The following is a 12104-nucleotide window of genomic DNA, read 5'->3' as shown; positions in this document are numbered from 1 at the left end:
ATTTCTTAGCACAAGCCAGTGCATACACTTCTCTTCAATACACTACCCAAAAGTTCAGCTCTGTATAAAATTCCTCCTTCAGCATTTTTTTACCTTAAGGTCTTGCTCCATATGGGAGCTGAGGAATGACCTTTAACAGAAAAGTTTAGGGAGCTGGGCCTGTTCAGCCTCAAGAAGAGACAATTGAGAGGGATCCTCACCAGTGTCTGTCAGTCTCTGAAGGGAGGTGTCAGAGGATGGACCAGGCCCTGCTCAGTGGTGCCAAGCAGTGGTACAAGAGGAAACAGGCAGAAACTGATTCCCAGGAATTCTCTCTGAACATAAGGAAGAACTTTGCTGTGCAGGTGACCGAGCACTGGGGCAGGCTGTCCAGAGGGGGTGTGGGATCCCCTCACTGGGGATATCCCAGAGCCATCTGGACACAATCCTGTGCAGTGTGATTGGAGATGAGGCTGCTTGAGCAGGGAGGTGGGATCAGATGACCCAGTGTGGTCCCTGCCAGCCTGAGCCATGCTGTGATTTTCCACCTTGGTGCCCAGCACAAGGCCATGGACCCAAGTCTCACCACATGTTCTATTCTCTCTTCCAGAAACACTGTGTCCAGCTGTAGACAGTCAACATTTTCATACCTTTGTGAAGCTGGGAATCCAGTGGTTACAACATGTATCACAACGTGTCTGAAATGCCCTGCACCACTTCTTTTTATTATTGATCAGCTGACTTTAGGAGGTCAATGCAGGACAAAGCAGCTATGAAGAATTCCAGCATTTAGCAGTGCACTGCAAACATGTGAACTGGCTCTCAAAACCAGCTAACTACAAACTGAGGAATCTGTCCCCTGATCAAAACTCATGTGTAAATACAAGAGAGTGGTTTCTTGAGGTCACTAGCTGTACCAGGTTTAGGTGGTTTACTGGACATACACTTTATTAACAACAGGACTTAAAACCGCCACGCCTCATAAGATCTCCATTAATGATTTTTAATGGCATTAAGACAAGAGGCATATACTGTTGCCTAGACACAAAGCAAAAGAAAAGAAAAGACTGAATGTGCATGGTATCCTCCCTACCAATTTTAGAAGAACCTGGCATGCATTAAATGTATGCTTCATTAAAGCCCTTAAGGCCTATTTTTATAACCAGATATAAATAAAATACATTACATTTACATTGTCGCTTTGGAGCCTTTGGGGATTTTTTTTTTCCAAGCTTTTCTTCACAACCAAGAGTTTGTTTTGTCAGAATACAAGCTTAGTTCCCAACATAATCCCAGGGCTTGGAAAGTTGGAACATTAATTTAAAAAACAAGTATGAAAAAAAATGGGCAACATTTTGCAATAACCATGCATTAACAATTTTGATCTAAACTCGAGTTCAATGCACAGGAAGTAAAAAAGTCCATAGAAAGAGGCAAATTCACGCCAAATGAAAACAGTCTTGAAAGATTCACAGTGTGCTGGTTAAAGACAAGCAGGAAAATAAATACAGTTGTTATAGAGGGCTCTACATTTTTGATGACCCTTCACAGGTGGCCAGGCAATATCTTCAAGGCCAAAAAATTCAGTAACTACTTCAGTGATTCCTAATTCTTCTGACCCTTGCAGAAGCATTAATAAATGGCACTTCAAAACACAACAGCCAGAGACTATCTGCTCTTCTCTTCAGGAGACAGAAAAGAGGAATAATATAATATCCGTGTTTCCATTGCAATTCAAGACTTCTGTGAAGAACTCCAATATGGAGTCATCCAATTAACTGAAGACTTAGGGCTTGCACCTCCCTTCTCAATGACTTGGGAGCAGGAATATTTTTTAGGCACACTCAACAGCAAAGCATCAGTTTTGATTGAAATAAGGGACTGCACTGTTGTACTTTCATCATGACAGCTCAAGTATGAGAAGGGATTTAATTTCAAAAGTCACAACATAACTTCCCTTTAGAAGTTCTATTCAGTAATGAAAAGTCAACCCTCTACCTCTTCTGAAACTTTCAACTTGTTTTCTCCTTCAAACCACTAATTTAATTTCTTTAGGCTATAAAATCTGCTAAATTCCCTGGGGAAACATCAACATTTTTATATCTATATTCCCACGTGATAATGGCAACTATTACCAATTTTGGTCAAATGCAAAATTCTAGTGGAATCTAGTTCAGAAATGTGCCTCCAACTCAGGAAGAAACAACAATCTTGTTAATACCAACTCTGAACAGAAATAATAGCTATACATGCTTGTGCTTCTGCTTTTTTGTTAGAGGAATAAGACATGAAGAACAAAAGAATGCTTATAGTAACAAAATCATCTGTACAACAGAATACCACTAACAAAATGAGGATAAAGTTGGAGAATTAAAGCATAAAATGCCTCATTGAGACCTAGTCAAATGCAGGCAAGGTGACTGCATGTGGTACTCCAGTCTCTACAAAGAGAGGGAAGATTAGGTTAGAAAAGGCTTACTTTTCTAATGTTTTTTTCCTTGAATCAGCTGTAAATTGTCATGTCCAACTGCATATGTTTTCTCAGAGATTAAGTATTGCTCGTGCCAAGAAAGCCAATGGAAAAGAAAAAGCAATGCAAGAAAAGAGAGAAGATTTTCTCCCAATAACATTGTAATATGCCAACTTCTGCAGGCTGAAAACTCAAAATTTTCACTGGAGATGAAAGACCTCTGCCCCATGAGACTACTGAACAACTGCTGAGCAGCACTGAACCATGGCTTTTCTCAGGAGCACTGACACAAAAGAAAACATCCAAATAAAACCAAGTACAAGAACAGTTAATCATTGCACAATACATCCATTAGCATTGGTGGTCTGGACAAAGACTTAATTCCTTTGTCACTGAATGTATCACCAGTTCCAGACATCCCTCCAGTATCAAGTGAAAATACAAAGTCTCCTGGCCAGTAGATCATATTACATTTGATAAAACTGTAACATTTCAAACATGTTCTTAATATTCGCTTATCACTCTGGGGAAGAAGTTGCTTCCTAGTGTCTTGATGGGAGGGAAATTCTGAGATGATGACAACAGAATCACTCCCTAAGAAATAACTATCACCTTCAAAGACATAGTGATTCAGGGCCAGCAAAGCAGCCTCTCTGCCTAAAACAACTGAGCAGGAACAAAGGTGGAAGTGAAGACCTATAATTGCTGCTAAGCAGTGACACAGTTACTGACTAAATGCATGGAAGAAATATTACATTGATCACGTCTGTTTAGTTTTTTAGTGTATGCTTTGCCATATGTTTTCAGTTAAGTTAAAAAACCAAAAAACTGCAGCAACTCTCCCGTCCTCATTACACACAGAGAATGCCAGATACTAGCTACTCTTTCTTCTGAAAACCTTTTATATTCTGCAAACCACATGTACTGAGAAATTCTATTAATAGTCAGGTATTTCTCCAGTCTTGTTTGTTGCCCTTCTCCAAATAACTCTTTCCTTTTGCTTTAGCTACAGAGGTAAATTTGGGGAGGAGGCCCTCTGGGATTAATAATCTTACTAACACTATAAACAATTTTTCCATTGCTTCTTCATTGACAAATTTAACCCTAAGAGCAGTGCACATGCTAGAGAATCTCTGCAACTTCGTGGACAGCATGGGCATATTCATACCTCCATAATTACACTGAGAGAAGCACTGCTAGAAAAAGGTGCAAATCCAAAAGAAGAAATTTAAATTTAGATTTAAAAAAACTCCACGTGACTTGTTTAAGAGCTCAAGATTGCTGCAGCCTCCCTGCTCTTCACTGAAAAAAGTTGCAACAACAGACTTGGTGGGTGCTGGGAAAGAATTCCTACAAGCAAATTATACCCATGCAAATGGTGAAACATGGGAGGAACTCCAACATCCAAGTTAATGCCAAAACAATAGCCTGGGACACAGGAGGGTGCTCGGCAGCTGGAGCTGTCCTCCACAGGAACCCTTGACATTTGGAGCTTTTAGAGTTCCAACATCTTGTTACAGTTTGATCTTCTTGACAACTGTAAGAGTTGACCAATTTCATAATTTTCCTCACTTTGGCTATAAACACACCAGCAAACAAATTGGCAGCAGGGCATGGGCCCACACGGTCCTACTCGAGTCCATACAAATAAAGTGTTAGCACAGTCCCAGATGTGTTCACCAGGGCCAACAAACATCCTCCTCTACAATTCTCACGCATTCACAGGCTAATACAGGCCAGTGACCTTTCTTGATAGGAAGCCTGGACATAGCCACTCTATTTTTGTGGGGGGCAGGGAGTGAATCTGTTTGAACAATGAGCTCAACAGCGTTCACAACCACAGGACAACCACTTTATTTATTAATAGAGACGGAGTCATCGTTTCCAAGCACTTAGAGTGGCCCATCCCGTTTCCAGAGTCTGTCAAATCCCACAGTAGGGGACAACAAGTTTGATGTGGCAGACAATCTCAGTTTCTAAAAGTAAGTGCAGTCAAACATGACACTGGCCTGTTTGTCAACATGGCTGTTCCTCATTTAAAAATCGTGATCCAGATTCTGAAATATAATCTCATAAATTCACAGCCAGCTGCAGAAGTCACTGGGCAAAACCTAGAGTCACTGTTACATAAATGGCCAAACTAGGTACTGGTAGTGACCATTTAAGGTGTCAAAACATAATCACAACGCTTCATACCTATTATTTCTCCTGTTCCCTGCACACGGAGGAAATCAGAGTTTCCACAAGAGCTACAGACACCTATGATGAATGCAACAACATCTTCAGCCTACTGGATCAGCTCCAATATTTCTGACAGCTCTCACCTCTGCTTTTGTCCCAGTTTGCTGGGCATTGTGACCAAGTAATTAGGACTAATCCTTGGTCCAGATCTTTGGTGAACAGTCAACAACTACAACATATACTAAAACTCTACCCATCTAAGACAGGTTAAGAAAAAGGTGCAACAGCTGCTCTTAGGTTCCTCTTCATCTATTTCTAATAACTAGATGAGAACTCTCAGAACCACTGTTCAAAGAGAGTTTGCACAATACTTCATGCCACACGCCTCATCTCAGAAAGCAGCAGGGTTGCCACTTGCTTATTCTGTGCCTCTTTCATAGAATGCAAGTAATCACAGAGCTGTTAACTGACAATAGCAGCAGTTTCCCATCTGACACAGGATGTGCAGTATCCCTACTGCAACAATCCATTTCACAACCAGCAGCATTCAGGGAAAGTCTAAAAACTTTCATATTCAGGACCATATTCACCTTGAGGGCTTCTACACAAATGCTCTTGCCAAGAATGGAGCACTCTGTCCATAAAATCTCCTTGCCTGGGCTGATGGCCAAATCAGAAAATAACCACTGGAGTGAAGGAGCGAGAAATCTTTCACAAAGAAGCACTGTTAAACTTTCTATGTTGTACTGAGTACTTTTAAGCATCTGGAGATAGGAGAGCTGTCTTTACAATCACATTCTCATCAAAGAAAATGAAAATCTCTGACGGACTGCGTCAAAATGATCAGCATACTGCCTTCTCTTTGATATGATAACCTTTAAAGAGCAGTAGTCCTGCCCTGAACATTTCTGAGCCATTTCTACTCTTTTACGTGTAATTTATAGAGACGCGTTATTGCAAATTAGTGCAGCCCAGAAGACAATATTCCTCAAAAGCTGCTTTCCCCTAAATATTGCAAGACTCATTCTTGCAATCTTGGAACTGTCCTTTCTTGGACCAACAAACACAAAGTGATGGATTAAAAAGGACTTAATTCAGCTTTTTTTCAGAGACAAAGCAAAGGAAAACTTAGGTAAGAATAGAAACTTTTACAAAAGAAAGTAGAAATGGTGGATTGGCTCCCAAGCTACTAAGAATACCTTGGTTTCATAACCGTAGCATTTTCAAGCTACCACAGATTAGTTTCTAGAAGTTCCTTGGAACATGCAGCATCACTGAAAGTGAGCTCATCCTGTAGCTGTGTTTCAAATACAATAAAAAGCAAACCCAAAAAACCCAAAAAGACCCAAGCAAACAAAAAGCCATTTTGCACTTGGAACAGATTACAGTGACTTAAAAACAGCAGGTGATATTCACCACAGTTCTCAGCAAGGTCTTTCCATTACCATCTATCTATTACTGTCTATAAACCCCAACCACCTTTCCCAGTGCATGTCGGAAATCCCAGCTGACAGTGTCATGGGGCAGCCCAACACACAGAGCAGAGCTCCTGCCCCGTCTGTTTCAACACAGCCACATCTCTCTACACTTCCTCAGCCACCCTGACTACTCCTTTTCCCATGCACATCCCAGCCCTGACAGTCTTCACCTTGCACCAGCACGTGACTGTGCTCCACGCTGCCTGCCTGGATCATTTGTTTGGATATCATTAGATTGCCCTGACTGAAAGCCCTAATGAGGTGCTGATTCCATCATCCAATCAGTTGTCTGAGCCCAAAAGCATCCCATGGGACAGCCAGAAAAGACTGATGCAAGAATTCCAAGTGATGTGTAACATGAAAGGGCGCCATTCGCATCGCTAGGACTCACAGCCTGTCAGCACGGCCATTAGAAATCCGGGGCTACACAGATTTATAATTCAACCCTCCCACACACAGAACTTGCTCCAGACTGAAACTTGGCACAAAATTCAGTCCCAGGAGGGTGTTAAAAAAATAACCTATTCAACGGTTTCCGTCCCATGGCTTCAGCTCACAGCCATTTAAATAATGGCAATTTCTCATTTCTCTTTTTAACAGAGGAAATCCAATATAAAACACCAGATTTACATAACATTGCAGTGGTGATACAAGCTGGCAACAAACCCAGAGAGAAGGCTGCCAGAGCCATTCTGTCATTCTCTTTTGGTGAATTTCTTCATTTGGATTCAGTTTAATGGAATGATTTTTATTAGGTCTAGCTGACATCACATGTAACCTGCAAATCCCACCTCCACAATCGCCAGGGATCTTGCCCTAGCTTTGTACACCTTGTGTGCTGGTTAGAAGGGGACAAGCCCTCCTGTGGTCACAGCAGCCTCCCACTTGTGCTGCCACTGTCAGTTCTTTGCTGCAAACTCTGCTGGCTGATTTAGAGGACAGCAATTAGCTTCCTATTGAGCTGCAAAGACTGACTGGACAAGGAATGGACAAAACAAAGAAGGGAACTGATGCAAGCCAAAAGCAATTTGTCAGCAGAGCCTTTGATTTGATCAGAGATTGTTCCACAACTACCACACCTGCTTCCAGGGAGAGACACAGAGCCAAGCTTTCTGTGGCTGCAGTTATTTCTCCACCAGGTATTTAAATTCCTACAGGATTATCTGTAATCTTGAGTTTGTTAGTGGAAAAAAAAATTCCAAGTTGATGCAATGCTACAAAAACTTACTAAATACACAGATACTCAGATACTTACTAAATACTCAGATAGTCTGCAGCAAGTCACTGCAGTGAGCACAAGCCTTCTGCTCCACCACCACTCAGACAGAGAGGCTGTGGCTCAAGTAGGAGCTTGTCACCCCAAACCAGATCATCTTCTGGGTGGGCTACTGGCTCCCATCTCATCCAGCAGCCACTACTCCTGCTTTCCCACAGCATACCTGAGACACAGCCCCTTTTGCCTCACTCCAGCTGGAGGACAGGGCATATTAAAATTATCACCAAAGCATCTGAACATACTTTTCTTACTTGTTATATAAGGAAATAAGTAGACCAACTATAAAATTCTATGATAAGAAAATGAAGATTTGTATCAGTGGTCAAGCCCAAGGCATCTTTCCTGTTCTTTAGAGAATTACTGACTTAAAGGTTCTTTAAACCAGTTTGAACCCTCTGCTGCGGTCAGCAAAGCTGCTACAAGGTCTTCTGGCAGCCAGTGTCAAAATGTTTCTTCTAGAATGTGGTCACTGGTCTAAATTGCTGTTGCAATTGCACTGACTCTCCACATGTACTAAACCATCTTCCCTAAGGCCAGCCTCCGAGGTCCACGGTCCAGCTGTAAAAACCCTTCTGCATTTCTGAGCACTACATATACAATAATTCTCTCAAACAGGGGAAATAAACTGAGCCCAAAGGACCACCTGAGTTTTCAAAACAGAAAAGAAAATGGGGCAAGAATCTGCAGACCACCTTCTTCTCCAACAGCTGTAGTTTTCTCATACCTTGTCCTTTAATTCCAAAGGGGGGTACAAAGTCCCTGATACGTGCCCATTTCCTGAAGGAATCGTCCAAGAACATTGGTGCCGGCTTCGAGAACCTGAGAAAACCAAAAGGAGAAAGAAATTAACTCCTGAACTAGGAAGGATAAACTTCTGCAGGAATGTTGAGAGAATCCATACCTAAATGCTGATTCTACACTGTCACTGGCAACAGAGTAATGTAGAAGATTTTACTTTTACCCAAAGATGACTGCAGTGAAACAAACCTGCCAGAATTTGTGCCACAAGGGCACTCAAATCACTCAAGTCGTGAACCTGGCAATAATTTCTACTCAACAATTTAAGATTGCCCCAGTACTGTTTGGCTTTTAATTTAGCTACAATAAATTATAAATTGCAAGCAGGGTTTAGGTAGTTTGACTTCCAGCTTTGTGAGCCCAAGTCAGTTTACGTGCTCTGTGAGTGTGTGAGGACTCTGCTTTGGCCTCACTCGTGCACAGACACAGCAGCTATCACCACACAGACAAGAAAACAGTTCAGGAGATCATGAAGCAGCTTGTAGTTTACAGAGAAAGGAAATGGAAATTCAGTGCCTTCTTCAGCATTCATTAACACATAAATGATTCAAGAGAGGTTCCTGCCAAACCAAACAGTTATGATCTCTCCAGAATCTCTTACAAAAGAGAGACCTAGTCCTTCTTAACCATGTCATTATGGAAATACATTATCCTAATTATACCCTCAAAACACAAACACAGCAGCTAGTAAAAATGTGTCTCTTCTAGAAATTATTATTACAGTGTCCAGAGAAAAGGAAACAATTAGCAAATATAGAAACATTAACTTCCATATGGGACCATTTCTGAGCGTATCAAGTATACTAGAAAGTACGCTAATGCTATTAGAAATCTGTTCATTCAATTATATCAAAACAGTAGCAGAGATGTTCTGCATCAAAATCAATCCCACCACAAAAAGGAATGCACTACATGTTCAGAGTCAGAGAAAACACCTCCACTACAGAGCAAGGTACATGCCCCTGAAGTAGATCCAGCTTGGCCAACCTACACATGGGAGCAGGACAGATGTAACCCATGGGTTTAGCTCTCCCTTCAGGCTGTTTCTGTACTCAGCATGCAACTCTTACTGCAGGCAGATAACCTTTGAATTACCTGATTTAGGATAAACTCATCTACACTATACCACAGCCAGGTACAGAGCAACAATTTCAAATAGCAGCACAGTGAGGAAAGGATGGAATGAAATCTAAATTATAAACTGATCAAAGTGAAGATCATCGATGCCCAGTAAATCACAGATGCAGAAATCCATGTAAAGGGGAAAGAGACCAAGAGAATTTAACAAAACAAGAAGACTCAGATTCACCCATGCATACTGCTTCACATCCATTCATGCAATCTTTAATAAGATCATCTATAACCATAAAAGAAAGATGCACAGATGACATGGCTGATCTAGAAGGAAAGGAATGTTTCTTCCAGAGCTCAGAATACAAAAGTATATATACAACTTTATCTGGGAAAAGGTGGGGGAGGTATGTTAGAGCTTCTGAAGCTTTTAAGTAAAAACACCCCACAGGCCTATTTAAAAACAAATGAAGAACAATGCAGTATTAACTGTAACACATTTATTCTGAAAATATCCTGAAAACTTCAATAATCTGACAAATTAGTTCAGTGTTTTCTCACACATCTTGGTGCACCAAAATATAATCATTATGTTTCCCAGGGGTTCTCCAGGGACTTACCTCCACCTCCTTCCAACATCAACAGAAGGAATCTTTGCAGGACTGTCATGCAATGCAAGAGCTTTTATAATCTGAAGGGCTACAGCACAGATGCTCACAGTCCTTCCTCTACAGCCACCCCTTGAACTCCCAGCAGAAGCCAGGTCCCACACAGTGGTCCCTGTTCTCCCCATGCAGCAGCTGCAGTGAGGGATGGCAGCATTGCCTGGGGCTCACCAGCACCTTGGGGCTGCTTTGTAAGGTCACCAAGCTACTCTGGTTGCTGCTGTGACGTGCAGTCTCCCAATGCATATATGAGCAGGTTTTAGTCTCTTCTCAAGAAACAAGAGGATTCAAGAGGTGCAGTGAAATGAAACCTTTGCCAGCTCAGTTCATCTGCCCAAAAGCACTGCATGAGAAAGAAGGTACAGGCTATAAGGTCAGGGATAATTCAGAAGCTGGTGTTATTTATATATGCAAATAACTGGCCTGTTTGCAAGTGATACATCTGGAAAAGACAATTTACAGTAGTCTGATGTGGAGTAAGAAATGCCTCTCCCTAATGCAGATTTCCATTTACAAAAGGTGCCTGGTAAAACCAGGAGGGAAGTCAGATCCTCCTAAGACTCCCTGGACCCCAGGGGAGTCCCCAAAATCAGCTGAAGCTCAAGGCATGACTGATCTAATGCCCTATGGTATCGTTTCTGCATATGACAACTAGGGCACCAAAGTGATTCCAAAGAAAGGGTGAAATGATCATTGGCCTTTTTATTGTATTTGTACAAATAAATTTAGGGATTTTTCTAGCAAGAAAAAAATAGCCTTAGACTAGCTACTATTATTTGGTAATATTTAATACTCCTGTATACAGGGCTAGAGAAACAGACTTTTAACTCAGACTTTTGCTTCATTTAAGAAGGAGGAAGAACAGTTCTGGGAAAAAAATGGGAGCAAGCTAGAAGATATTTTGCTCCCATAAATCTTGAAAGTAATTCCGTTTTGGAAATATTAAGAAATTATGAATGCTGTAAGCTCATGCATTTTGCCACTTCAATAAATCAGAGCGAGCCAGAGCTGTGTCCAGCAGTGACAGGGAAATGCTGTCTGCCAGACTCTCCAGGAGCATGGCTGTTCTGTCTCAGCTCTGAACTGCATCTGGCGTATTCCAGGACCCTTCAGGAAATATTGGGATTTGCCTCAAACAGGCCATGGGAATGCTCTCTGCAGAGCACCTAAAATACATTCCAAGGAATGCATGGGAGTTTGTCAAACAGAGAAAGCAAATGTTCCTGAATGATGTTAAAACTCTGCATGTACTGAGCAGCTCGGTACGGGATGCTGCGTTTTGCCTGTCACAGCTGTCTGAAGACAGGATGGCTTCACTGGCAGCCACAGCTCCAGACACAAACCAGGTTTGTGCTCCTTCAGAAAATGGCACAGAAAGTGAAAGTTTTGATTTTTCAGTTTCAAATTTTAAGCATTTCCTCTCTACTTCACCCCAGATTCCAGAACAGACATATATTGCAATCTCATTGCACGTGACACCTGAAAAGTTGAGGAATTTGGCTGCTTATGGCACACACTTATGACCTGTGTAATTTGAGAGAGAAATGCCAAGCATCCACAATCTCCAGTTTGAATGGCATACCCTGCTAAAACACAAATGACATCTAAATGGACTAAAAGTTTGACATGATAATTGTAAGGTACAAAACAAATCTCTCCCAGTTCTCAAGTTTGAATTCCTCATACAAAGACAGCAATAAAATCTCCAACAATTTGTCACCATGAACAGCAAAAGGAAGTGAACGTTCTGCCAGAAACTGTTCTTAAAGAGGAATCTATAATCACACAAAAATGTGATATATATTTGTGCCTATGGGACTCTGGCTTATGTGACAAAATGTTACATTTCCAGTTTTTTCCTCCCTGACAAGAAGACCTGTGACCCCAAAGGATTTCTGAGGGCTGAGCTAGCCTGCCAGAAGCTCCCCAGCCACGTTTTCCAGCCATTCCATTTTGTCCCTGATACTGAGACCACTTCACAGCTACTCCTCTTGGATGAGCACTGAAGTACTCAGCATAAGCAGCACTAACTTCAAAAAGCATCTTGCAGTTGTTGTGCAAGGTAGCTATGGGACAATTTTAGACATTGAATCTTGACCAGAATCTGCTCCCTACTTATCTGCTGCTTTCCAGGCAATTAATACATAAATGTGTAGAAGAGAAAAAGCTACATCTCAGAGAAAGAA

At 41.5% G+C, this 12104-nt stretch overlaps 1 protein-coding gene across 12 annotated transcripts in view; it reads right to left on the bottom strand.

Moving 5' to 3' along the window:
* Positions 1–12104, bottom strand: part of ST3GAL3 (ST3 beta-galactoside alpha-2,3-sialyltransferase 3) — a 186433-nt gene that overhangs the window by 62016 nt on the left and 112313 nt on the right. For all 12 annotated transcript variants that reach the window (XR_005627680.1, XM_039711467.1, XM_039711472.1 and 9 more), the window contains one exon: positions 8109–8203. Coding sequence is in view for 11 of the 12 variants with exons in the window: in XM_039711467.1 (XP_039567401.1) it covers positions 8109–8203 (95 nt within the window). In the remaining variant the exon portion in view is untranslated. The remainder of the gene's footprint in view (positions 1–8108; positions 8204–12104) is intronic.

The sequence above is a fragment of the Passer montanus genome, unplaced genomic scaffold (assembly GCF_014805655.1).
Source record: "Passer montanus isolate IOZ18808 unplaced genomic scaffold, ASM1480565v1 scaffold25, whole genome shotgun sequence".
Classification (NCBI taxonomy): domain Eukaryota; kingdom Metazoa; phylum Chordata; class Aves; order Passeriformes; family Passeridae; genus Passer; species Passer montanus.
The sequence above is the reverse complement of the archived record's forward strand: the minus strand, read 5'-3'. Positions and strand labels throughout refer to the sequence as shown.